The 27,997-nt window shown below is 44.8% G+C and overlaps 1 protein-coding gene across 1 annotated transcript in view; it reads left to right on the forward strand.

The window, feature by feature from the left end:
* cxadr (CXADR Ig-like cell adhesion molecule) overlaps positions 1 to 27,790 on the forward strand; it is a 39,402-nt gene extending 11,612 nt beyond the window's left edge. The window contains exons 2-7 of the mRNA XM_069720122.1: positions 11,973 to 12,142; positions 17,579 to 17,783; positions 21,391 to 21,546; positions 21,686 to 21,808; positions 23,413 to 23,551; positions 24,767 to 27,790. Coding sequence (XP_069576223.1) covers positions 11,973 to 12,142; positions 17,579 to 17,783; positions 21,391 to 21,546; positions 21,686 to 21,808; positions 23,413 to 23,551; positions 24,767 to 25,049 — 1,076 coding nt within the window. The 3' untranslated portion in view covers positions 25,050 to 27,790. The remainder of the gene's footprint in view (positions 1 to 11,972; positions 12,143 to 17,578; positions 17,784 to 21,390; positions 21,547 to 21,685; positions 21,809 to 23,412; positions 23,552 to 24,766) is intronic.
* Positions 27,791 to 27,997: the final 207 nt, after the last annotated feature.

The raw sequence follows: 27,997 nt of genomic DNA on the forward strand, positions 1-27,997 counted from the left end.
AGGCTGAGAGTGCGAGCTGGAGGCATGAATAGACCCAGCGGTCGTAGTTAAGCTGTAACAACAACTGACAGTCTTCGCCTGCAGCTTCCTGCGGGGCTCACAACTCAGGTGCATTTACTATACCTGCCTTCAAGAACCTCAGAGTGAAGAAGAGACTCCAGCCTTGAAATATCAGGCTTGTTTCACCGCCTGTTCAGAGGAGAAAGAGAGAAAAGAAAAAGGATTATCCATCTTGTTATCTTTTAACAGCGGCCTTATCTTGATGTCCTGCTGTAGTGTCTCCCCCACAAAGAGGACAGGAAAGGACTGTCTGTGTTGTTACACTTCCACAAAGACCTCATTCTGTCTGGTCGGGAGTGCTCTGGACAGGATGAGAGGGTTTAGGGAGAAGGGATGTTATAAATGCATTTGAAAAGGAATTGACGTTTTAGCAGTTATCACAAAGTACTTTGTAGGCACACCATTTCTGGCCGAGTCCTCCGGCGGCTTTCGGCGGCAATCAGATATAATATTTTCAATGGAATACATTGTGTTTGGCCCTGTAGCCTTTTGACAGCTCTTTCTGGGCATAAAACGCATATAGAGCTGGGTGTTTTCTACCAACGTCCAGAAGACAACCATCATGCAGCATCCTTCAGGCAAGGCACCTAATTTTAGAGCAGAACCTCGAGGAAACGGCGTGAGCAAGGCGGACTTGTTGACTGCCTCCCAGCCGGTCCAGCTGACAGCCACACGTGCCTCTGCACTACATGGAGAAAAGGTTACCACGTAAATGGAACACAGGCAGAGGTAAAGTCTTGATCTCGGAGTTAGCCCTCTGTATTCTGCACAAAGCATGGAAAAATCTGCCGTAACCTAGGTAACTGAATCACTAGTTGGCGAATATTCATCAGCCAACAAATTCAGATTCGAGGAAAATATGTGAGCTGAAATAACTTCTTTTTTCTTTTTTCATCTTTGTAAGGCAATGTGGATTTTGGTTAATCTGTTTTCTGGTGATTAAGATTAGCGGTCAGACTTAAAATATGCTGCACTCCCCTTGATGGAACAAGGGAGGAACCCAGGAATTCATTGTGAGGCATTTGTGTTTGGATTCTTGATATTTTATACTCTCCTCTGAACTGTGCAGCCTGGACAGACACCTTAATCCTTTTAGTGGTTTGGCAGCGAGCCATAAGAGTCTCCGTAGGTGTCTACTCAACATACATTTTGTGTAAATATGGCTGGATGTACCTCGGCACCTCTAACATTAACTAGAAACGGGACCTGAGTTGACCGAGCCAACGTGCTACACGATGGTAGTGATTCATTTCAGATGTTATGAGGCAGTAGTTTCTTATCGCAGACTTAATTCTCCCTGTTCCTTCTCACAACTCCCAGTGAACATCCAACGTGTCATCGAACGTCCAGCCCACCACACGCTGAACACATGAAATTGCTGAGCTTTGGAAATTCCAGTGTGAAATTATTTTCCCTCCTGAGGAGTCTCTTTCTCTTTGAGGAGTTTCGTGAACTTCCATCACTAATGACTTTGAAACCGGGATTGTTCCAGAAAGGACTTCTGACCCCTAAATTAACCAGCGTGTTTCAAGAGAAATGTTCTCGTATGGCGTTCACGCTCTGTCGCTTTAAGCTGACTCACCGAGTGTTCACCTCTCTGACATAATTCACCTCTCTGACATAATTAAGCACAGCCGTGAGAAACATGTTTGCTTCTGTGCGCTCACACATTTTTGACTTATTTGTACTTTGTGAGTTTGCATGTTCTCTTAAAATCCACATGATCTGAATCACCTTTTTAAATCCATTCCCGTCCCACACAGTTAGCAGGCTGAAGTAGCTGCAGTCCATTGCACTTGTGTGTGTCAGTGTTTGATCAGAGAAGCTGCCTCCTGATCACAGTTGGCATCGTGCCCTGGGGCCCGGACAAAGGCTGGGGCGCCTACAGGGGCCTGGTCTGTATCAGACACTTTATTTATTTTGGGGGTTGGGGGAGAGGATAGGCAGCAGCATAGCCGCCTCCCCCTCCTCCATAGAAACTCCCGTGTCAGGAGGGAGCGAGATGCCCCATGACTACACCCCACTGAGACATGTGGTTTTCATTTCATTTTTCGGTTCTTGGGAAGCTGCTGGAAACTTCGAAGACAAATACCTGCCTTTACTAAACATTATTTCTTTCAACAGCCGTACCCAATCCCCCTTTCTTATGCGTTTTATCAACAATATTTTTTTTTTTTTAACTTCGGCACATGTTTTCCAGCTGAAAGCAGGTCTAGTCTGTCGGTAAAAAGTCAAGTTAGAGTCATTGAAATAGTTTAGTCCTGTTCACATCTGATCTGTACATAAGCTACATTGAAAGCAGATTCAGGGATAATAATGTAGCTGTTGGAGCAGCACATAGCTGAGTGTCTCACTCCTCTGTTTTTTTCTTTGACATGTATTTCCTCAGAAGTCACGGGTTCATGATTGATTAAAAAAAACATCACATGATCCATCAGCTCTCCTCCTCCAGTAATACAAATTAAGTGGAAACAAAAACGCACAAAATGCATGTGTGTCGTTGCGAGGCATGTTTTGATTTTGCACCTTTTCTCAAGTCATGCAAAATGCTTTCACGTGTTCACTAATTGCTTGAAGATAATTGTTTTTTTTTGTTTTATTTCCCAGGCAAAATGAGGAGGACATGATTTTGTAATTATCTCCCTGGTATCTGTAAAGAAAACATTTCAGCCGTCTCTGTGCTGCAACTCTATCAACATGGAGGCATTTTTAGAATCATGGCACCCGACGTCCCCCTGAAACACCTCGAATTCACCAACCTCATCTTATTTTGCCTCTATTCTGTTTTCATTTCCTCCTCACATGACTGTATTGGCACATTTGCTATTGTTTCCCTTGAGGATGTTATCGGTGGGCTATCTGTGTGCTGCTCCTTGGACTGGCATCTTGCCTATCAGCTTCACAGCACAGGCAGTCCCCACATTGTCACCAGCTCACTAAGTCCCGTGTGTGTGTGTGTGTGTGTGTGTGCGCGCGTGTGACTGTGTGTGTGTGTGTGTGTGTGTGAGTGTGTCTCCACAGGTCTCACAGATACTGGAAATGCTGGCCATTATTATCTGACTCTTCAGGGGGCTTTAGATAAATTTGGTGTCCCCTCACAGGGGTGGAGGTGGGGGTGGAGGGAGGCAGGGATGAATACTTGCCTCGGGTTGCTTTTAGTGGTTTGCATGTAGGTTTCATGGTGGCAGAGGTAAGACAAGCAGCTGCTGCTGAAATCCTCTGTCCTACACCTTGTAAAATGCTAATGCATTCTATAAATAAGAAGTACAAATTCCAAGGCCATGACTTTAAAAATCCCTGTGATGAAGATTTAACCGTCCATTAAGGAACAAGTGAGTGTGAATTTGTCCTTCCTGTCCCCTTTGTTCTCTCTCTACTTCCTTACTGTTGTTCCTTTATTGCCTCAGTTTTTCACAGACGTCAGATTTTACCAACGTTATTGTAAGATTCCAAATTAATTTGACTCTACTGTATATGAAATATAAAATTGTCCCCTTTAATCCTCAATGTGTATTGTGGCACTCATTATTTTTTTCCCTATATAAGAAATACCAGGATTATTGGTAAGCCTTGGCCTCCATTAATGAAGTAATTAAATCAGAATTACTGTCACTGTCGATGTTCATGGACATTTCAGCAATTAGTTTGCTTTGGACATTCACACATACTGTATTGAATAAACCACATCCCCCATAGGCTTCTGTAAAAGCTGTCAAATGCTCAGGCGACCGAGTAAAGTGCCTGTCATTCGTCACCCCTTCATCATTTAATGTTCAATTATGTCAAAACAGCCTTCAGGTCATCCACATGGGGGATTGATGGCAGCTCTGTGTGGCAAGTGGAGCTTTCAGGCCGCATTACAGCACAATCGGCATGGTTCAACATTCCAGCCCTCTGCAACACTAAATAAACCACAGCCTATTGGCACTCAGGGCACCCACATAGTTTCAAATTGAATAGTTCCAGTGGGAGCGCCGGGGCGAGCTTTCAGGGCCTTCTTTCTGAGCAGCGACCAAGTTACGAAGTTACCTCTGCTGTGCCTGAAATAATTGATGTTCTTCAGCACGGTCACAGGGGATTGGCTCGCCTGTTTATGATGGGGAGAGTGTCGGCTGTTCAATTTGCTCATTCCAGGGCCCCATAGACTGCAAATCTACTAGTAGTGAATCACTAATGTTCATCCCACCATCGCTACCCAGCCACAGAAATGTGCTACACTTCAAAAGCTCCGTCACCACTGTTTTTGTGCGTTTGCTCAAATGAGGGAGATACTTTTCTTTTCACTCGGCTGGAAATAATTCTTCCTTTTCTAGATTTGTGTGTGTGTGTGTGTGTGTGTGTGTGTGTGTGTGTGTGTGTGTGTGTGTGTGTGTGTGTGTGTGTGTGGTTTTCAGGCAGCTGAAAATATTCCACTTGCAGTGTTGTTTACGAGAAAAACATGTAAATTCATATTTGCCCAACTTCATTTTTATGTAGATCCATTTTCCCTGCCACATGCATTTTGGCTGTTCGGATGAAATAGTTTGAACCTGACTGAAATACTAACCCAGTGCTGTCGCTGGTACTGAGGCTTACATCCGACCAAACAGAAGTGTAGCTGCATCAAGGATAAGCAAACCTTAGAGAAGGTAAACACAAGTAAATCCCAGCGCAACATAATTCACGCCTTTCACCTTACCGAGCTTTTTTTGTCGCTGTTATTGCCTTATGAGCCTGAAATAGCTGCTGCCATTATCTCCCCATGGTAAGACTTGGCTTTTCAGACTTCAGAAGAAGCTTACGATCCAATGTGGCCACTGAGAAGCATACGAGGGTCTTTAGCTTGGGTCAGGAGAGGTCAGCTTGTCAAACTGTCTCCTGGTTTCAGGGTTTATTGCTGTCTGCTGGAGCTACTCCTGATACCACACAGCTTAACTTCATGTCTGTCTGCTTACAAATCTGTGTACATGTGAAACTAATCTTTCTGCATCAGTATCGGTGTATATTCCACCTGATAAGTAACAGGACATTGTAACACAGAAATGTGAAGGTTTGAGGTAATTTATTATCACGGTCATTATAACTCACACCAGAGAGGACTGAAGAGTTGATGGTTCAGCTGTGTGGTACATACAGTTGACACCTTTTTTTTAAAATTTTTCAACGTACACAAAGATTGATTTTTCGGTATATCAATAAATGATAGCAATGTGCATTAGCTGTATTAATTTATGAGTCCTGTAAACTGTGACTTGACGATATGGACGGTCACAACTCCAGGTGGTGTCCTGCTGTAACCTTAATAGTAGAATGGAAACAGTCTCGGCACGCCGATCCGATCTCCGGATGTGTCCGAGGCATCACGAGATGAAGCCATGAAAGTGTGTGACTGCAGTCTGTCTCTGTGGCTCAGTGGAGTGGGTTGTCTACTAATGACAGGGTTTGCGATTCAGTCCGAGGCTCCTCCTGCCCACATAGTGAGACGCTGCATGGTGGATCGCTGCTATTCTTGTGCGAGTGAATGAGAGGCAGGTTGTAAATCACTAAACTGTAGAAAAGCAGCCGTTTACCATTTTCATGGAGAAACGCAAACAGCAGGAGCACCTACAGAGAATCACGTGGTACGGACAGTCCACGGCTGTTCGGGACAACCTGCTGATGTTCATTATGGGTAGAGCTGCAACAGCTCGATTAATCGATTGGTTGGTCAGCATGAAATGAAGCATTTTGACAGTCAATCATTTGAAGTCCTTTTTAAATGAAAACAATGTCAGAATTCTCTGATTCATTTGGTCCTCCATCATAATAAACAGAATATCTTTGGGTTTAGGACAAAACAAGACTTTTAGGCTGCTCCTCAAGGAGACACTGGTCCACATTTTTCACCAATTTGTGACATTTCAAGGACCAAACAACATAAATTCATCGAGGATTTAATTGACAGATTAGTCGATGGTACCGTTTAATTAAAGTGACTACAAAAGGAAAGAAAACAGAAAAATTAGCATTTTTATACTGAAAAATGTCAGATTATTTTATTTGATCGGCTGAAGGATTGTTCAACTAATCGTGTGCGACTGACCAAATTTCTAGTTAAACTGTTTACAATGTTCCTTTTTTTAATGAAGCCACGTGGTTGTTTATAAAGACGTTGAGTTTGTCGACTTGAAACGGTGAAAAAACAAGCCTTTTTTTTATTATATGAATCTCCCTTTGGTGTCCTACTAAACCCGTTTCTCCCTCTTTACATCCCTCACCGTCTATCTACCTCTTTCTCTCTCTCGCTCTGTCATGCCGTCTCTTAAGCACCACAGCAACCTTCTCCGAGGGATTGGTTGCCAGGAGACAGGATTCGCTCCCCATTGTATGCCGACAAAGGTGGAGGGGGTGGGTGGCGGGGTTACAATCAGCGGGACTGGAGAGAATTGGAGGCCTGGGGGACCGGCACTCCACAATCATGGGTGTGTTAGAGAGGAGGAAGAGGAGGAGGAGGAGGACGGGGGGGGGGTTAATGAATGAATGAATGAGATAGTGGCAGTAGGGTGGAGCACCGCTGACACCCTGAATTCCTCTTGCTCATTCCTGGTCTCCCAGTAACCGTGCTGGGTGTTGCTGTGTCAGACCGTGTGGTGGAGACGGGAGGGACTGAGTCGCTCACGGAGACACAGGCCGCCATGAATCGTTATTAAGACCGACTTTTTAATTAGCCCGGGCCCTCCCCCACCGCTCAGCTCCCCTACTACGTGGACACACACACGTTGGGCCAAGCATCTTACTACTCCGGCAGACACTGAGTTCAGGGAAATATATGTGTGTCTGGTGTACACGCATGGCTGCATATACCAGTCGTCCATTTTTCAGCGTTTTCCTTGGACTGTAATGATGGCCTCTCTCATCAGTCGATTAGATCACCCTCAAGGAACAAGGCCAGTTTACTTTCTCTCTGGTGCCATCACTCTGAATAAAGACTGGAGCGCATCATATAGAAGCCGATGATTGCATGCAGCACTCTCTCCCTGCTGCTGTCTTTGATCTCAGGAAGATCTTTCTGTTGCGAGTTACATGCTGCAGGGTTCACGCGCTGTATACAGCATGTGTTGATAGCTGATAGTTACTGATTAACACTGTGAGCTGTGTTTCTGAGTACGCCAGCAGGGTTGTTTGTTATTGTGCTGTTAGAGACCAGTTTTTTTGTTTCCTGTTAGTTATGTTAAAATCATTCTTTAGTCACAAGGTGGTTTCCTGACAACGATGATATAAATGGCCTTTTCTTGGTTACTGGAAAGAGCTTTTTTTTTTTTTTTTTAATTGTTCTTGAATAAGTCACAATTAGTGGTTTTTAAAGACCCTGAAAACTTGTCTGAGTCCGTTTTTGTAAAACAGTTTTATTAAATATATTTAATTTGAGCTGGTAATCATGTCATGTGTTCAAGCACTTCTGCAAATCTTCATGAAGCAGGTCAGCTGAGTTTTGAGTTATTAAACTCACCTGATCGCGATGATTTTAGCTGATTGCAGTCGTTTTCCATAATTGTTAGAAATGTTTCCATTTATCTGTATAAAAACAGCTGGATTGGACTTTTCAGATTTTCATCACTATTTCCATGTTGTTTTTCGCTGTTTGAGGTCTGACTGGAGCTCTTTTAATGACATCTTTTCTCTTTTTCTGCTGTGATTTAATAGCATATAAATGGGGAATTAGCACCACCCACTGTTTACCTCCGGCTGCTGACATTAGCATCATTGATTTAGTTTCAAAGCCAAACAGCCGCAGCACTGCTGTGGCCTCGTGTTGGTTTAAAGCCAAGTGAAAAAAAGAGCAGAGGAACTTGAACAAAGCTGACAAAACAAAGTTGGATATGCAGTAAACATAAAATGAACAGAAATAGACACTTAAATTGTTATTAATATTATCGCAGTTATTTCCATGACAATCATCAACTGATACTTGATGATGGTAACAGCACTAATGATGTGAACTAAGAGTTCATAAATGCTGTCGAGAAAAACGTAACATTCAAACGCATCTTAAAATTCAAATGGCTCAAGGGTATAGTGGGGATCAATCCATTTCTTTAGTAATTATTCCTAACGTGACATCATTGGTTAGATGGCAGCCACTGATTTAAGGGCTTATTTGGCCATGTCATTTTTGTAAGGACTCATTTCCCCCTTTTTCTGCCCAGTTTACAGGTCTCATTGAATTGACTTAACAATCCTTTTAAAATGATTAAATGGATCCTTTTAGTATCTCCATTATAGTGATGTTCATTTCATGGAAAGGATGGCCATCTGGGTGCTCTCACGCGATGCATAAAAATGTGTGGCACTTAAAAAATATGTGCACTTACAGCTCCTAAAAACTTGTGCCAATAAATATTCATGACTAAAAGTTCAAAGTTTGTGGAATAAAAACATGCATAGTTTTTATTAAGAGTTTAACCTTTCAATAATCAGATGGTCCGCTTCATTGAGACCGTGTGACTGGTTCTGTCAGTTGTGTAAATGGAAAACAACAACCGCACATCGAATTTTGACTCTTGTTGCTAATCTCTGGATTGGTGCTCGGAATCACGCGACGTGACCTCCGGCTGAGCCGCGCCCTCCAATCAGGGAGGAAAGCAAAGCATCGTTAACGCGAAATAACCAAAACTGTTCAGCAGAAAACGTTACCCTCACGTTGGACCCCGTCGCTCACAGTAAGAGGAAATACGTTTTCACGGCCTGCTCTGCTAAAGATGCAGATTTACTGTAAATACTCGGCAACCAATCAAAAGATCTTGCTTACGTTGCAGTTTTTCTAACCGCAGGATTAAACAGGGGGTTGTACAATGCTTGGAAAAAGCCGTGCGTTTGTTGATCAACCTTAGATTACGCTGCTGGCGCTCATGTTTCTCCACCCTGGATCTGCCGTCACCTGAGCCTCCAGCCGCTTCCGTGTACGAGCAAACAAATCTGTTTCCAGTTGAAGGGATGATATCCTGAAATGGCACCTTTTTTTTTTCTTTCTTTCTTTTTTTTTTTTTTTTTCCCCCATTTGTGTGATGTTGAGTGAAAAAGGGCTCGGGCTGCACTGTAATTTAAACAAATGCTGCCCAAAGCCTGGGAGGTCTGTCATTGATTAAACAGGTACATCAGACAGCGTACTTCATTACCCGTCAGAGAGAGCAGCCGCGCTGATGAACAGTTCCGGCCAGATACTTTCTTTTTCTCGTCAGAGTGCACTTTTCACTCCTCTTCGAAGCAACTTTGAAAAACGCCCCGGCTTCTTTAAGTGCTTGATGAATTGACGCAGCTTTCCGTCATGCAGATGCCAAGCCGAGTCTCCGTTTTGACAGTGACGGGACACATATCTCGCTTTTCTCTATTTTGTTCCCCATTTCTCGTGCTCCCGCTGAAGGCGATGGATCTCTCCCATCAAGGGCGTCTGTCAAAATCTGTGGGCTGAAACGACCAGCTGCAGCACCGGCGGCCGGGGAATAAAACTCCGCTTGCGCTTTACCACCATATCAAATGCTTACAGGCTCTGAGCTTCAACAATAGCGGGTGTGACTGAGATTGTCAGTCTCTGGATGTCTATTAGCTCCTGTGGTGTATTTTCAGTCAGTTGTCGACTGCGGCTCGGAGGGGAGTGAAGTTCGGGACGGAAACAGACCTGATGGACGGAGACCTCAACCTGTAGCTCACACCCTTCATTCCCTGAGGGTCGCAATCCAGAAAAGCTGTCTCAATCTCATAAACACTACAGAAATATTCATTTGAGTTCCACTCGATAGTCCTCGATGTCACTCGACTTTGTTTAAACTGCACGTAGTTTACGGATTAATATTTGCATCCGCGGCGCCGTCACATTAATAAAGATAAGGTCGTGGTCAGGTGGGCCGGAAGACAAAACGGGTCGCAAGTTTCTAGCAAATATAGAGTTGCCAGGGAGACAGTTGCCCCAATACAAACCCTCCACACCACTTAATGTAGGCTGCTACTGTTATAGAAGTATGTTCTCGTTTGTTTGTCTTTCATGGAAACCTTTCCAAGGGGAGAAAAAAAGGGGAATTTTCCTGTTAAGTGTTTACAGTCGGCAGGTTTGGCTTCTGTTTCACCGTTTATCTGTGCACGTTCGAATCGGCTCCATCTGTCAGTTGGTGTAAAAGCACCTAAATGAGATGCAGATAAATGCCACGAGGTTTTATGCTGTAGATGGAAGGAAAAGGCCCTTTTGTTATCAGCTGATGATTTTCATTTGTATGCGTTCGGTGCCATTTGTGCAGCATGGTAAGTGTTTGTTACACATTTGATACACTTTTTAGCCACATATTGAGATGATGATGATTATTATTATTTTTTTTTTTTAAAGACGTTCTCCCGCTTGTTGGTTGGAAGGTGGCAGGCTGTCAGAGGGATTTTAATACGTTGAGGCAGCATGTGACAACTCCATTCTGTATGGACTGTGTTCCTGCCGCGGCTTAAATCTCTTATTGAATGGAAAATCTTAACCCAGTTGATGTCACCAGGAAATTATGTTTATTCGTTCTAAGAATAAATGCTTAAGAGTCTGCTTCAGTTTGGCTGATGGGCTACAGTTTCTCTTTATTATCATCATCACCATTCCTTCAGCTAAGCTATGTTCTGCTCCATTAGTCTTTTTTTAACTGTGCAATTTACATCCTACATATTTTAAGAGGTACTTTGCTTCTCAGACGAGATGTAGGCATATTTATTTAATGACTGACACACTCCATGAATTAAAATATTTGACAGCTGACCAAAAATGTTTGTGTAAAGCAAGTCGAGCAAGACAATTTTCCTCAATTTCGCATCCGGATGATACAATTAGATGGAAACCAAAAGACTTACTAATTTACGTTTATCTCAGGTCTCCTGTCGGTGAATATTGTACACCGTTATACACCGACTACCAAGTCTACACTGATGTTGAGTGATGATTATTCACGGTGGTGTTCTCAGACAGGACTTTAATGGTGCCATCTTATTGTGGTTTTAGTACAGCTTTGTCTCCTTTCTAAAGCTCGTAGCAGCCGTTACTGCAGAGGTTCAGCTCCTGTCGTCTCCGGATGAACTGTGGGGTTGGAACAGTGCACGAAATACACTGTTGGGTACGAAGCTCAGTTTTGGAGACATGGTTGGGAATGTTTTCAGTTCAGTAATGTCAAAAACGTAACTTTTTTGTAAAAATGTATTTAAAAAAAAAAAAAAAAAATCCAAAGTGCCTAGTTGGCGATAGTTATTCCTCTAAAAGATAAGGAACTCAAATACTCTGTGTGTTCGAGAAGAAATGTACTATCAGCAACTCTGAGCTGTTCAAGTACAAAATAAATAAGAAATGTCCATTAAGACAAGTGCAACATATTCACTATTCATTTTATTTAATAATCAAAGACAGCAGTGTAGCAGCTTTAGCTTCTTTCTCTTTTTGTCAACACTGAGGACACCGCCGTTTATTGAAGTGTTACAGGACGATGCAACCGGAGGCGTGGTATTTACACTCAGTGGGAGCATTGACCCGTAGAGCGAGAGCAGGCAATATCCAGAATCTGTCACAGAATATGTTCCCTAAAACTGGCACCGTTTCTGTCCAGCTGTCAAGGCTAGGCCTGCTAGCATGCTATAACTGAGGGACAACAACTGGTGCACTTCCAAAATGTTCTGGGTGAAGCTTTGGCTCTAAAATATTTGTCTTGAGACGTTAAAACACTTTAAAACTAAGAATGGCATTTTCTGACTGATATGAGTGTGAAGCAGGTTGTAGATTACTTTCTATGTGGTAAATAAAAGCTGTTAGAAAGTCAGAAATCCTGTGATTGTGTCCGTGTGCTTTGGACCCTGTTTTACTTACTTGCAAATCTAAGTGTCTTTATTATTATGCACGTGGCAGACTTTAAATTTATTCCCTCTCTTCATATTTCTTTGTCTAGGCTTGGCCTCGGGTCTAGAGATCACATCTACAGGGTCAACATCTATAGACAAGGCCAGCGGTCTGAGCGTGAAGCTGGACTGCCAGTTCTCTCTGGCCCCGGAGGATTCTGGGCCGCTGGATATCGAATGGAGCTTGGTGCCCTCTGACAACCAGAAAGAGGAAAAAGTGGTACGTGTTGATGTCCGCCCGCAAACATCACTTCTCTGATTCACTTTTATTTGTCACAATCAAGCTTCGTTCTTGCCTGTTGGCAGGTTTTTCGGTAGGATTGTTTCCAACATGACCAACGTGATGTAGCGTCTTTCACACCTTTCAACGACGCGTCAGAAACAGAAACCGGTGTGTTACAGTGGTGTGAAAAAGTGTTTGCCCCCTTCCTGATTTCTTATTTTTTTGCATGTCTGTCACACTTAAATGTTTCAGATCATCAACCAAATTTAAATATTAGTCAAAGATAACACAAGTAAACACAAAATGCAGTTTTTAAATGAAGGTTTTTATTTTTAAGGGAGAAAAAAAAAATCCAAACCCACATGGCCCTGTGTGAAAAAGTGTTTGCCCCCTCCTGTTAAAACATAACTGTGGTTTATCACACCTGAGTTCAATTTCTCCAGCCACACCCAGGCCTGATTACTGACACACCTGTTCTCAATCAAGAAATCACTTAAATGAGGTCCCAAAAGACCCCACAACAACATCCAAAGAACTGCAGGCCTCACTTGCCTCAGTTAAGGTCAGTGTTCATGACTCCACCATAAGAAAGAGACTCGGCAAAAATGGCTGCATGGCAGAGTTCCAAGACCAAAACCACCGCTGAGCAAAAAGAACATTAAGGCTCGTCTCATTTTTGCCAGAAAACATCTTGATGATCCCCAAGACTTTTGGGGGAATACTCTGTGGACTGACGAGACAAAAGTTCAACTTTTTGGAAGGTGTGTGTCCCGTTACATCTGGCGTAAAAGTAACACCGCATTTCAGAACAAGAACCTCATACCAACAGTAAAATATGGTGGTAGTGTGATGGTCTGGGGCTGTTTTGCTGCTTCAGGACCTGGAAGACTTGCTGTGATAAATGGAACCATGAATTCTACCGTCTACCAAAACATCCTGAAGGAGAACGTCCGGCCGTCTGTTCGTGACCTCAAGCTGAAGCCAACTTGGGTTCTGCAGCAGGACAATGATCCAAAACACACCAGCAAGTCCACCTCTGAATGGATGAAGAAAAACAAAATGAAGACTTTGGAGTGGCCTAGTCAAAGTCCTGACCTGAATCCTATTGAGATGCTGTGGCATGACCTTAAAAAGGAGGTTGGTGCTGGAAAACCCTCCAATGTGGCTGAATTACAACAACTCTGTAAAGATGAGTGGGCCAACATTCCTCCACAGCTGGAAAAGACTCATTGCAAGTTATCGCAAACACTTGATTGCAGTTGTTGCTGCTAAGGTTGGCCCAACCAGTTATTAGCTTTAGGGAGCAAACACTTTTTCACACAGGGCCACGTGGGTTTGGATTTTTTTTCTCCCTTAATAATAAAAACCTTCATTTAAAAACTGCATTTTGTGTTTACTTGTGTTATCTTTGACTAATATTTAAATTTGTTTGATGATCTGAAACATTTAAGTGTGACAAACATGCAAAAAAATAAGAAATCAGGAAGGGGGCAAACACTTTTTCACACCACTGTATTTGTTTCGTAGGCTTGAGGTCCTTCATTTGTTCAGTGTCTGTAGCTTTTCACTCACTGATGCTGCCGGGGTGTTGGGTGTGGTTTCGTACGTTGTCAAAGGGGTGAAATGCAATGCAGCTTCTCCGGTAAGTGTGTGTGTTTTCTTCAAGTGTTGCATTTTAAAATAAGAAGCATACGGTATGCGAGACAAATGTCATTTGAGCCGCACGCACTTCTATTGAGCGTTTTGCTCTCTCAGGGTGACGTGCTGCGTAGCGGGAGCGACGGCCGCCGTCTTTAACCCAGGTAGTGTTTCCTGTGCGGTGCGGCCGTCAGCCGTGGAAAAAGAAGACTCCGCCGCCCTGCAGGATCTCCTCTCGTCCTCCGGCGTCGGCAGCTACAGAGCCAGATACTTGCTCCAGATCGCTGCAGTGCTGTGGTCCTTTCCCGTGGCTCCCAGCTCCCCCACCTCCCACCTGTCACAAAGCCTTCTCATCCCTCTCTCTTCCCCAATGTCCTGTGGTTTTAGTTGGGTTTTTTTGGGGTGTTTTTTTTGTCGGCCAAATGTCAGAAATAGGCCGCAGCCTCATCATTAGGCTTCTCCGTCATCCTCCCACTGTCCTCTCTGTCCACTGAACCAGCCAGCCACAGCTCTGCACTCCTGCTTCTGTTCACTGCTTTCCTCTCGTCCGGTGTTGTGTTCTGCACAGCCACCGTCTGCCCTCATTTATTTGTTTTTACTGCGAACTGTTAAACGGAGTGTCGAATGAAAATAGGAGCAGTTAAAACGTTTATCAGTGTTCACTGTTCGTAGCAAAGCTGTGGTTCCCGTGATGAAATGTTAATTTCATTGCTTTTGAAATGTGTTATTTTTCTCAGTGATGCTACACGTGAGGACAGCGGGGGCTCTTCTTCTTCATGTGTGAATGCAGCTGTAGGAATATATCAGATGTTGCCTAAAATTGCATCTGGTTTGCACAGTTTATTTTCTTTATTACGTGCCGTTTTGCTGAGTCCAGTGTAAATACTCTTCAATGGTGCCAAACCTTTGTTGAAATTTAAACAGGCCAGACGTGTCTCTCCAAACGCATTAGTGCTCCTTGACTTCTCAGATTTTGCTCACTACACACACACGCTCACATTGGAATAGCCCTTAACCAACATTATGTCATGATCTGCGAAAATTCTTTGCAATTAGTGGCATATTAATTTCAAGGGCTGTTTTAATATATGTGACAGCGTTCAATAGAATTAGGTCAATGTGTTTGGATCAAAGCTGCCGGGCCAGGCAAAGAAATGAGAGTGGAGGCTAAACTTTCTAGCCAGAGGCTCCGGGATGCTCAGACACCATGGTTAACCTTTGCTCACATGGCTTGAGATGAACAAATCCAGCTCGGACTTAAAGGAACAGCCACTCTCAGATAAAAGTGGTCAACAGGTTCAGTCCACAATGTCATAAAGCTGGAAACTTTAAAACAAAAAAAGTCATAATAATGTGCAAAATATTCTAGCTGTGTTTTCTTTGCATTGATGCAATCACAAGTAATTCCACAGCGTTGTCTTTTCAGTCCGGTGTCTACTGGGGAGCGATTGGCCCCTTTCATCTGACATATCCCACATATCACCAGGCTCTTTTTGAGAATGGTGAAGCATAGCTAATGCCTGTTGCTTTGTTTGGCTTGAATGAGAGATGCCAGGCATGCCTACAGTAACCGTCATTTGCATTTGACTCTCATTGCCTGGCTCCAGATTAGCTGAAAGGAGGGTGTGCCCTGAGTATTTACCACCACTGTGAGAAGAAAGCGATAAACATGTTTGAAAACCAAATCTGAATGGTGTGAAGAAATGCTTGGAAGCATACATAGCTGTGTCCCATGTCACACAAACTGTCTCTTGTGTCCTTGAGGACGGCGGCAGAGCTTTTTGTTTCCTGAAGTTATTGCAACAGAAATTTGTGAATGTTGACAAAAGGATTGGAGGATTTGGATCTCAAGCCGTGACAAGGATCCATGAAAGCGGCATTGTATTTTCGCTCACGGCCATGTTGTGTTACATTCTCTTTAGCATCAATATTGAAGGAGGCTAATTCCCTTTTAGGAAGTGGCTCTGCGTTAGCCCTGTGAAGCAGTGTGGTGGCGGCAGCCCTTTGAGTCGTCGTTAAAAGCCTCAGTGGGAACGCGAAGACGCAGCGCTTCTCTCTCTGAGCTCTGCTGCTTGTTTAGAGTACGCAGGTATCTCAGCTCGCCGCTTTGCCTCGCAAATGAGCTGCACCTCTTCCTCTACTCTCCCTGAGCCACAGCATCACATGACAATGATCTCATCCCAACATGTGTCCGCTGAAACTTGGGGCCGGCCAATAGGTCTCTTAGCTGTGCAGCGTGATCCGTCCACTGAGAACGGGCCGGCCAGGTGGCGATCGTATCACCGGGTGTCATACCTGTTATGAAACGCAGCACACACACTGCTGCTCTTCTGTCCTCTCCGGCCCCCGCCAGCTCATCCAGTCATTTGCCCTTTTCATTTTCATTCCCCGGGCCCTTTATGGGATATATATATATAATTTTTTTTCATTGGATCATGATTCTCAAGGTTATTGTGCGGTTGAGATCTTTTTTAGCTGGAGGTGTGCATGTGTGTAAACACTCCCATCTGTGTGCCTGTGAAGTGGCTGAGCCCGAGCGAGAGTTCTTGTCTGGCTGAGCTCGGGGCGATTTCATTTCCTCTCCTCCGTGGTCGCATATCGCTGTTATTACTGCTGATGCTCTGATCCCCGGGGAGGTTGGAGGGATAGGTTTCCCTCCCGTGAGAGCCAGGTGGAATTTTTAACAGAATTAGCTGTTTACATGGCTAATATGTACAAGATGAACACAGCGCTCATTGTGAGCACTCCTCCCCTCACCGCTCCACAAACTAGTCTTCCCGTTGGAAATGGAGCAGCTCGGTGTAGAGACACCAGAACCTCCCTGACTGTGTTTCCTTTTGTTTTGTTCCTCTCGTGCTTCCTTTGAATGCTCTGCCTGCTCTGATGACTTCATTATTCTTCCTCTCCTCCTGCCATGTTAAGTTTTTTCCTCTCCTCCTCCTCGTCACCCAGAGGTATTGCTGTGCATTTGCCTGATGTTGATCGTGGCACAGAAAAGCCTGTTGATGACTGTCTCCACGGAAATGTGGAAGAATATGCCAGTGTCTATGAAAGAGAATGAGAACTCTTTTCATCATTGTTCGGGGTCCCCCCCCTCTCTCTCTCCCCCCACCCCCTTCCACTAACACCCCTCCACCAGCTATGAGGCTTCTTGTCAGCTCCACCTGGCCTTTATTTCTAGGCATTTCCGTGCTGCTTTCAAGACCCAGACACAGTGTCTCTGTGTGTGTGTGTGTGTGTGTGTGTGTGTGTGTGTGTGTGTGTGTGTGTGTGTGTGTGTGTGTGTGTGTGTGTGTGTGTGTGTGTGTGTGTGTGTCTCTGTGTGTGTCTCTGTGTGTGTGTGTGTGTGTGTGTGTGTGTGTGTGTGTGTGTGTGTGTGTGTGTGTGTGTGTGTCTCTGTGTGTGTGTGTGTGTGTGTGTGTGTGTGTGTGTGTGTGTGTGTGTGTGTGTGTGTGTGTGGTTGGATAGAATTGGAAGCTTTGTTGACACAGCAGGTGTTGATTTAGCTCCACAGTGGTGGCTTTGTTTGTTCCACCTTCATTCTTCTTGCACACTGAAAGTGCATAACAGCCCAGGCTGAAGGGCACTGCAGAGATAAAAGAGAGGGTACTTTCTCTCTTCCATTTATTTTAGTTGGTTCAGTGAGCAAGGCCTTTGCTTTTACAGCACACAACCGTCATTTCAGGGCCTTTGTTTTATTTGTTTTCTCGAGGGACTTTTTATTTTGATAAACGGATAATTGAGATGCAGGTTTGAGTTTTTTTCAATCTCCCTGTACTCCTTTTCCACCCGCAGGTGATTCTGTACTCGGGGGACAGGTCCTACGAGGACTACTACGCCCCCATGAAGGGACGAGTCCACTTCAACTCAGCCGACCCCAAGAACGGGGACGCCTCCATCAACCTGACGGGACTGAAGTCGTCCGACTCGGGCACCTACCAGTGTAAGGTGAAGAAGGCTCCCGGTATCCGCACCAGGAAGATGCTGCTGAACGTCATGGGTGAGTGGAACGGTCGCTTCAACAGGACGAACCACTGAGTACTCTGTGGCGTTAAGCGAGCAGTCTTTCCTCTTTTTTTTTTTCTTTTTTTTTTTCCTCACAGGGTGAATTCTCTCTCCCTCCACAGTAGAAATGCACCAAATCACACGCCCTTTGCCCTCCCTGGCTGTTTTGATGTAATCCCTTCTAAAATGGAGTGCATAACCTTCCCAGTGGCTGCAGAGCACTGCCCGCTTTGTGTTCACCCCAGATGCTCTGATTATGTCTAAAATAATAATACTGATTTTTTTTTTTTTTCATTGCAGCCATTATTTATTATTTATCGCAAGTGTTGGTCTTGATGAGCAAAATTATTATTTTGTTGGTTGTAGTTTAGAAAATACCCGCCTTAATTACAATATTATTGCTGTATGAATATTGCAGTATTAGGTATATTCTTATGAACTGTCTGATATGTTCATATTTTGAAACCTCAGTTAAAACCGTAGATTGTACAGGCAAAGGTAGTTAAAACATTGTTTATAATAGCGCACTTGTGTCTTGTGGACAAACTGACGTGGAGTCGATGCACGCAGCTGTTTTTTTTTTTCCTTTATTGCACAGGGTGAGAGGGGTGACACATTGGAGTTGTATAAGTCAGATGATTCACTCCCGAGGCAAACACACTCACGCTCAGTGGCCTCGCTGGTCGGTCAACCAGCTAAATGATGTTGAAAGTGAATCGCCTCCCGAAACTCGCTTGCTATTTGCATATGGGGAAAAACAGCCCGCTGTGCAGCACGAGTCCGTGTTGTGGGATCAGCTGCGTATTCTGCCGCCATGGAAGCTCTGCCATCAGAATACTTTCTCCTTTCCGAAGGTGGAACGAGCTTGAGCAAATGGCCGCCTTTCCTGTTGACGTGATGCCACGTGCAGAAAAGTGACTGCGCCGCACCGACTAGCTCGACCAGAAAGACACGAGTTTAGAAAACAAACATGTTTTGTCGGTGGTTGTGTTGTGGCAGCACGGAGCGGTGCTCTAATACAGGAGATGAATGGCCGCAGATAATCTGACCGTTAGCTGCGACTACAGCCGACTCGAGAACCATCGACGAAGCCTTCGGGAGGCTGTTTTACATACAAACTGATCCGTACGGAAGCAACATGAAAACATGAGTCATCCCAGATATTTATGGCTCGTGCATTTGCTGTGACGGCTTCTCATGCCTGCAACCGATCCACTTCCTGTACTTCACCAGAGAGGAATTTCAGCAAATCTGCTGATACGTCAGTTGTTGTTCTCTTATTTTAAAAAGAAACTGACAGTTTAGACTCAGCTTGTATGTGAATTGTCAATATTTAGCAACAGTCTAATATGATGCACAAGCAAATACCAGTTATCTGTATTATGTTGCTCTTCGGTTATCTTTTGTTTCTGTATTTAAAATCATTAATCTCTCTGTTCAGAAAGTGTTTTGTCAAATATACGTATCATTTATTGTTTTCCAGGGTAACTGTTAGTATTCTGTGGTATTTACTGTCAAGACGTTTGCCCTAGTGGTCCTCAATCTCCTTTTATTTTATTTCATTGACTTTAATTGTCAACTCTAAGCTGCTGTGGATTGGAGCTTCAGCTAAGCGACTAAATCGTGAATCCAACGTTGATTGTGGTCAATATGCCGACGTCTTCAGTTCCAGCGTGTACGTGTTCATGTGAAGTGAGATGGCTCGAGGCTCCAGGAGCTGACGGGCTGCTAGCTCTTGACCCGCGGGGGCGGGGGGCACCGAGCAAGGAAACATTGACAAGGAGAGGTGGGGACATCTTGCCTGCTCTGCATTTTACCTTGAGGTTGATCTTGTCACAAGGTGGATGGTGCCTGAGGGGGGGGGGAGGTGCGCACATACGTGTGCACAAGCATGAACATACCTCTGTCTGGTCACTGGGTGTTCTCATGGCTGGTCGCAAACACGACCACATGCAGGTGCACACGGTGTCCCGGTGCTGCACGAGAGGCAGCGCGCCTCGTTGTGTATTCTCCTCCGGTGGCAGCGGGACATTGAAGTTAACAGGAGGAGAATCCCCACCTGCAGTCCAGCGCTGCACGTCAGCAACTCGGACAACTGTTTCTGACCGGACCCCACCTATACACTCCAACGGCCAATCACTCAGCTCCACCCAGCTCCAGACAATCCTCGTCACATCCACGACTTTCACTGCCGTGCTCAACAGCCGATCTCGTTAATTCTGACTAGCCGGCTTTAGTGCCCGCCGGTCGCTTATATTTCACTTCACCGTTTTAACAACCGGTCATCGCTCTGCGAAGCTCCTGACAGCAATGCACGCCGTGATCTAGCTATTCTTCTGGACTCATCTCGTCCATAGGATAGCCTTGTGCAGCTCATAAATCTCAGCTCATTGATCATGTAGCCGAGCCAGGGTGGCGGTATCGCTCTGCCTTTTGTCTCGGTGTGCTCCTTCAGCCTCGTCACCTTCTTCTTTGACCTCATCCTTCAAGCGAATGAATCTGCTGGTCGGACAGCGGTTCTAATGTAAGTGTTGCAGCCCTTGGACGTGTCCAGTTGACTTCCACCTTTTTAAAAGATGCTTTCAAAATGTCATAGCTCCCTGACATTTACTGTGTTGCGCGAATGTGTGTGTAGGTGCAACACAACAGCAGCAAAAAAAAAGAAAAAGCAGGGCAATGAGTTAGGAGCAGCGCAGCCTTGGACCCTTTCACCCCACCGTCTGTCCATCAGCGCTCGCTTCATTTCTGCTGTCCCGCTCTCTGCGTCCCTCTCCGTTCGCACACCGTGTGTTTATTAGATTAGTATGAGCACTCAGTACTGTCGGTGTACTGTTAATCCTTACGGTTATGTCTACTAAACCTACCTACCCCTCCGCCGCCCTCACTCCCTCCCACCCACCCCCTGACACCTGGTACAGATCTGGGGAGCCCCGCTCCAGAGTTCTGTTGTTACAGAAACCATTACCACACCATGATGTCAGCTTTCTGTCAGTGGACACAGAGCACAGACTTCGGCCTCAGATTTTCTCTATCCAAACATTACCCACCCCACTCCCCCCCTCCAACGCCTCCCTTCTCCACCCCTCCTCCACCCCACCCCCGCACACCCTCGCCTGGCTCACCGTGTGTCTGGCTTCACTGGACTCGGTCTGCTTTTAATTTGGAGCTCTGTTTGTTTTCGAATCGCCCATCTCATCTCCTGCCAACACTCTTGCTGACCGAGGAGTGTGTAGCGCACGTTTTCAGCTCGGCTGTAGTACAGAAAGCTCGTGCTGCCGCCATCACGCTGTTTTTTCACATGCGTCGGTGTCCAACGGTGCGCAGATCCTTTCTTCCTTGTGATTATCCTGATTGATTGACAGCTCCTGTAATGAAAGCAGCTGTATCAATTACTGTGATTACTGCTCTCATTTCACTGATTACTGCTGTTTGGAGCAAAGGAGGGAATCACCTTTATGACAACTCAATGCACAGAGACACAACTTGCCCGCAACACGCAGGATTGAAAAATAAGCGGGTTGTCGGCGGTGTCACTCCGCGCTTACGTGACCACCTGGAAGTGTGCTGCTCTTCACGTCCCTGCTTTCCTTTTCTCTCCACAGTGAGGCCATCTAAGCCCAGGTGCTACACCGAAGGCCCTACACAGGAAGGCAAAGACGTCGTGCTGAGGTGCACGTCGAACGAGGGAACCAAACCCCTTCAATACAGCTGGGAGAAGACCAGTGACAGCAAGCTGATGCCCGCCTCTGCTGTGTTGGGTAATGGAGCTTTTCACAAGCACTCCCAAGCAAATACAAATACCAAAAAAAAAATGTGTTAGTAAGCCCCCCCTCACAGGTCCTGTCTCTGTTTAACACTGTCATCTTGTCATCGATGTGTTTCTCGCCCTCGCTAAAGATCCTCTGGGAGGCACCATTAATGTGAGGAATGCATCTGCCAGCGCATCTGGCACCTATCGCTGCGTCGCCACCAACCCTGTTGGCACTGAGGAATGTATACTTTATCTCAACGTGACACCTCGTGAGTACCCAACCGACTTCATGTCGCTGCGCTGACCTGCATTCAGCCTGTTCACATTTAGACTGCACTGTTGTCCAATAATCAGCTGCTGAGGGTATTTGGTGCTCTTAAAAAAGGTGGAGGAGAATTTCACGTTTCGTGCTACAAAGGTTTATTATGGTTAGGTTGTGTATCTGTACCTGTTGTATCTCCAAAAGTACAGTACCTGAATCCCCTGCAGGTCATGAGTATCTGTGCAAAATCTGACCTGCTGGTGGCACAAGAGGAAAAAGTCTTTAAAATTCATCCTCCGGGCACCATGAATATCTGCACAAAATGCCAGATTTGGAAATAGTTTTTAACTAAACTTTGAAACCAGTTTCCAACTAAAAGTAACTTTCATTATTCTTCCAATCATTTACTCAATTTATAGCCGAGTCCATAAAAGATCAAAAAGCACTCAAATGTCCATGATTTCATAGAGCCCATGAAGATATTTTCCTTTGTTTCATTTTATCTGACCAAAAGTCTAAAAACTATATTTCCTGTCATTTTAATATGGAATGAGAAAAAAACAGAAAATACCGTCAGTCTCAGTCAAATTTTTACTTGAAAAATAATGCTTATCAAATAAGATTTCTACTTGCTGACTTATTGTTGCAGCTCTAGTTTAGATATCTCGGGTTCAGAATGAGGCCAACCAACAGCCTGACCTCAGGCTGAATTAGGACACATTTTATAACTTATACTATCAAAACTTTGAACACTTGTTGAGTTAAAAGTGTGCATGTAGGATCCATGGTGTCCAGGTACATTGGTGAAAAACCTTTCCGTACAAAAAAGTATTTTATTCCAGTGTCGCTACTGGTGATATATTTATCAGGGGTAGCACACGCACACAACCAAAGCTCTGTTGTTTTTGGTATTTCCTCGATACAGAAAATAAAAGAAACTGCAGGAACAATCTGCGAGCTCATCTCAGCCAAACAAAATAAAATGAATGGACTTTTAACAGGCTGAGTGTGTATGTTACACCGTGGTCCTCCTCTCACTGCTGCCACCTGCTAAGTGAAAATCCTGCTGAAGATTCTGTTGCATTTAGAAAGACGGTTAGAATTTGATTCAGACAGTGTGTCAGCTTCTTGAGTAGCAGCACTGTCAGCCTCAAGAGCTGCAGCTGGAGCAGCTGGAGCAGGACGGCGCTCTGGACACTTTAGTGTTTTAGTAACTTTCCTACACCTGCCATTGTTAAGTCTTGTTGTTTGATCGCTCCTCTCATCTTTAAGGGCCAGATGAACCCCGACACAGAGCAGGGCTTCGTTTATATTTAGTTGTGTATCCAATGGAAGTCTGCAGATGACAAAATGTGCATTACGTGGACAGAGCCACTCAAATTTGTGATCTCTTCAGTGTTGTTTGTGATTGTTGTGCTTCAGAAAAGGGTCCATTTCTTCCAGCTTGATTCTCTGAAAACGGTCACTCACCTGTCACGACTACTCAAAGCTACAGTCTGAGCAACACTTTTCCAAAACTTAGCACTGCAAGTCTTCGTGACGTTCATGTCCTCGCTAGCCCAAATTACATTTACCAAACCTTTCAGCCCTTTCCTTCTCCGTGTTGTCCAGCCTCCAACATTGCAGGCAAAATCGCAGGAGCCATAATTGCTGTACTCTTGATCCTCATCATTATCGCCATCATCCTCTTCTGCTATTGCCGTGCTCGTCACAGGAAGAAGTACGAGAAGGAAATCTGCAATGAGATCAGGTAGGCTCCCAAAAACATCAGTGAGATCTGGCTCACGGATGCAAACAGCTCCTTCTTTGATGGATGAAGATTTGTGTATTATTGTCTTGTCTTTGCTGTATAATGAGGAAGATGTTTCAGGTTGTAAAATACTGGATTACAAGTAAGCATCAAAAATGCTATTGGGTATATGTGATTATTGCTCTGAGCTCACCATGCAGTTTGACCAGTGGTCATCTCTCTCTCTCTCTCTCTCTCTCTCTCTCTCTCTCTCTCTCTCTCTCACACACACACACACACACACACACACACACACACACACACACACACACACACACACACACACACACACACACACACACACACACACACACACACACACACACACACACACGTCTCCAACCCTCTCAACAGCCATTAAAATGTTTTTTCTCCATCAGCATTTTTTTTTTTTTTTACCCCTCCTCAAATAAACAGCTGTGGTAATCAGTTTGAAAGCTTTGTTTGCTCTGTGGATCCTGTTCATGTCTGCTACAGGCTGCCTCCACCCCCGTCCACAGCCACCTGCCCCACCCCACCCCACCCCCCTCCACTATCCAACTCTCCATCCGGTCCATGGGCTCTGTACAACCACTGGGCTTACTATCACTCTGCTGCGGACTAAATCTGTCTAAGACCACAATGTGACACTGCTCACGCTGTAGGACAAAGAGGATTAGACCGCTGGTCCTGTCTCGTATACACAGACACACATTTGCTGAAACACCACAGCACAGAGCTGTGGACTAAACAGGCTCTGGCCCCTCAGGCTCAGTTTGATTGAGCATTTAACTGGATTATTGCTGCTTATTAGTTGTTAATGTGGTGGCAGAGGGAGTAGAGGGCATAGCTGTATTTGGATGCTCGACTCAATCTCTGCAGGCTATTACACAGTCATTGTGACGAGCTGTGCAGACACTTCCCGACCAATCAAACGGCCCGACGCCAATTATTTGTCCCCTTTTATTGAGTCGAATCATGTTTTGCTCTTGAAGTGACTCATACGGACTCCTTGAGTATTCATTGTTTTCCTCACTGTTTTATACCTGTGTGCCATTTCATTATGGTTTACAGCACATCCAAAAAAAAACATTTTCCATTTTCCGTTTCTCTGGCTCTTTGCTCAGGTAAGCTCATGATAGTGTTTCCTGTCTTGTCTCGCTCTCTAAATGTGCCGCCGTCTCTGTTTCCTCTCAGAGAGGATGTGCCCCCTCCGAAGAGTCGCGTTTCAACGGCACGCAGCTTCACCGTGGGCAGCCAGCGCTCCTCCCTGGGCTCCATGTCACCCTCCAACCTGCACGAGTACGCCCTGAAGCCCCAGTACGACAAGATCCCCTCATCGGAGGAGTACGAGAGGCCTCCGAGCCGCACCCCTCTGCCCCCGCCCACCGCCGCCAAGATGGCCGGCCCCAACCTCAGCCGCATGGGGGCCATCCCCGTCATGATCCCTGCCCAGAACAGGGATGGCTCGATCGTCTAGCACGGCCTCTTCTTGAGAGGGGACTGTGCAGCGAGGGGAAGGAATGGAGGAAGGGAGTAGGACACAAGCCAATGAAGATGGAGCGAGAGCTGGGATGGACTGACTCGCCTGACGTTTAGCTCTTCATTATTTACAAATGGGAGGCTCCTCCTCTTATGAAGACCCGGCTCTGCTGTGGTGCCGAGAGGAGAATTTGAGTCGTACTCGAATCACAACAGAGCACACAAACTTTTTATCAAATACAGAAAAGAGAATACAAAAAACTTGAATTAGTGTGGATATAAAGCAGAATGGTCAATATACAAATTATATTGTACATACGTGAACGCATGTTTTTTTTTAAATATAGATGGACCTTGCTGTAGAGATACTGTATGTTCAAAACAGATCAAGGCCCCTAACTGGCCCACTGTACAGCTGTATGCATGCATACGTGTATAAAACTGCAGCTGTATGCGTGTGTGAATAGGAGTGTGTGTATGTGAATGTGAGTTTGGGAAATGTATAGTTCAACTATTTTCTTTAAATGCCTACGTGATCCAGTCTTTACTAGTTTCTGGGGACTTTTCTTTCTGAGTTCCAGAAATTCAGTGTAAAATGATGCCCTGACCATTGGGAGAAAAAGCTAAAGTACTCATTAGAAGGAAACTTAGATTTGATTCAAACATTGAACCCAGCTGAAAACGGTCTGTATGGGTCAGCCAGTTTCTGTTCTGTTGTACTGCAGTTTGAATTGTCCACTCTGAGTTAGGGTGGTGGTCTTAAGGGGGACAGGATTAGCTGGTGGTGTGTGGGGAGGTTGGGGGGGGGGGTACAGACCACCACATCTTGTAACTGGGTGAATTATTGCTTCCTGACTGAGCTCAAAAGGACCCGTGTCCATCCCCCAACCCCTCATTCACAGATCTTACAAGAGGTGTATAGAGAAATAACGGGCAGCTGGACAACAAGGTTCACTGAGCAATCAGCTTTGATTGTGTTTGACTGTCAACAGGCCTCCGACCCCAGCGAACACCAGGACCTCCCCAATCACACACACCCCGTGTTAGCAGGACAAGAGCACCGAGTCTTAATTCGGGCGCCGCATATGTAATCCTCCGTGTGTGCGGTTGCATTACAAGGAGCCAAAATCTTGATTAGTCTTCTCTCTGTGGTCAATATGAATCTTTCACAGCTTTTGTGGCATTAATTGGAGGTTTTAATGAAGGGTGTAGAGCGTGGGCGCGTGAACAGAGTTCCTACAGAGAGGAACAAATGTGACGAGCCTCGGCGTGCTGAACCTGGTTTCACTGTGTCTACATTCCAACCTCCGAGTTTATTCTGCAGTCTCTCAGTGCTGCATCATTTAAAGTGCTGGTTCAGTCAGTCACAGTTGCCATAAGCCCGTCGTAGCAGGTTTTTGGGGTGATTTTATTCTTGTCCATGCCCGACCTTCCATTGTTTGGAAGCCCGACATCTCATCTTGACTGCTACTTTACAAGAAAAACATACAAATGCTTTGTGGAAAAACGTATTTTTGTTTCTCTGAAGCCTTATTCTATTCCTTATTTTCGCCTTACACACTTCCCCTCAGCTCACCTCCTCACAGCTGCATTCTAATGACTTCGATTGTGCCTTGTTGCCCCAGTTAAGTTGTGTTGTAGCAGGTCCATCCGTGTGCTACGTGCATCATCCTGCATGGCCATCGCCGCCACGAGAACAATATAACAACAATAATCTGAACACAGTGAGCCTATTGATTGCTTTCCGTTGCCTCAATTGGGTTTAGTGTAGGATTTCCCACACCCACTCACCTCATACAAATGCTCCCATAGGGTTAGCAAAACTTTTATCACTGTCTTAAACCTTTTATTTTTCTACTCCAAAACAGGACTTCATGTTCTTTTTAAAAAAAAACTCTATTTAAACTTCAGTAATTGATGTACTTTTTTTTTTTGTTGTTATTATTTCATAAATGGTTTTGGCTGTATGTATAAATATCCTGTCTAAGTAACCCTATCTAATCGCAACACAAATGAATGATATAAAGGTGACGATGTTTATGTGGCTGTTTATGTGACGCTCTGCTGTGCTGTGGTTGACAAATCTATATCTGAAACAGAAGCGGAGGGGCTCGTCTGTACAGTACAGATGCTCTTTGGTGCGTTTGGGAACTGTTGGTGTGTGTGTGTGTGTGTGTGTGTGTGTGTTTTTGTGATTGAAATTTAGTTTCTAAGGAGACAGCTGTAGAAATTTCTTGGCCCCTGAATTTTAGTTTTGATGTCACACCTATTGTAACACCAAGAAAAGTGAGACCTGGGCCTGTCTAGACAAAGAAATTACATCTGTCAGTTCTACTTAAACACTACTGTGTGTGAATGTGTGTGTGTGTGTGTGTGTGTGTGTGTGTGTGTGTGTGTGTGTGTGTGTGTGTGGGAGCATGTGTATTGTACATGAAGGTAGTTCACGGTCAGGATAAGCCCCTGTAGGATTCTAGTTAGACTCTTCACCTGCTGGCAAAGTGTACGGAGCTCCTGGGGAGACAGTTCAGTTACTGTCCCTCTACGTGCTCACAACATTAATGACAACTACTACTAACAATATTAACTGTAGCTTTGAAATCAGCGTACTAATACTGTATGAAGATCTCCTTTAAGGTTTGCACACCGTGTGAAAACCATTTTTCCTTTTGTGTGTGTATTTTTTGTGCTGTATTTTTGAATAATAAAAGTCCATGAAATTTAAAAGGAAAAAAAACAAAACAGCCATTCCTGTTTGTTTATTTGTTTGTTTACTGCAGAAGTGGCGATTGATAGCTTGAGCTTGGATAAAACTTAATTTCTCTCCTCTCCAGCCGTGCATTGCTCTCGGGGGACTCGGCCTCCTGCGGCGGTTAGACTGTGATTAATTTTAATCGGCTGCCGTATTCCGCCTCTTACGCCAGGTGAGGTGACTTTCTAACCACTTAA

This window comes from Brachyistius frenatus, unplaced genomic scaffold (genome assembly GCF_029030835.1).
Source record: "Brachyistius frenatus isolate BFR_SWC_R1_liver_20210118 unplaced genomic scaffold, ASM2903083v1 Contig_233, whole genome shotgun sequence".
NCBI lineage: Eukaryota > Metazoa > Chordata > Actinopteri > Embiotocidae > Brachyistius > Brachyistius frenatus.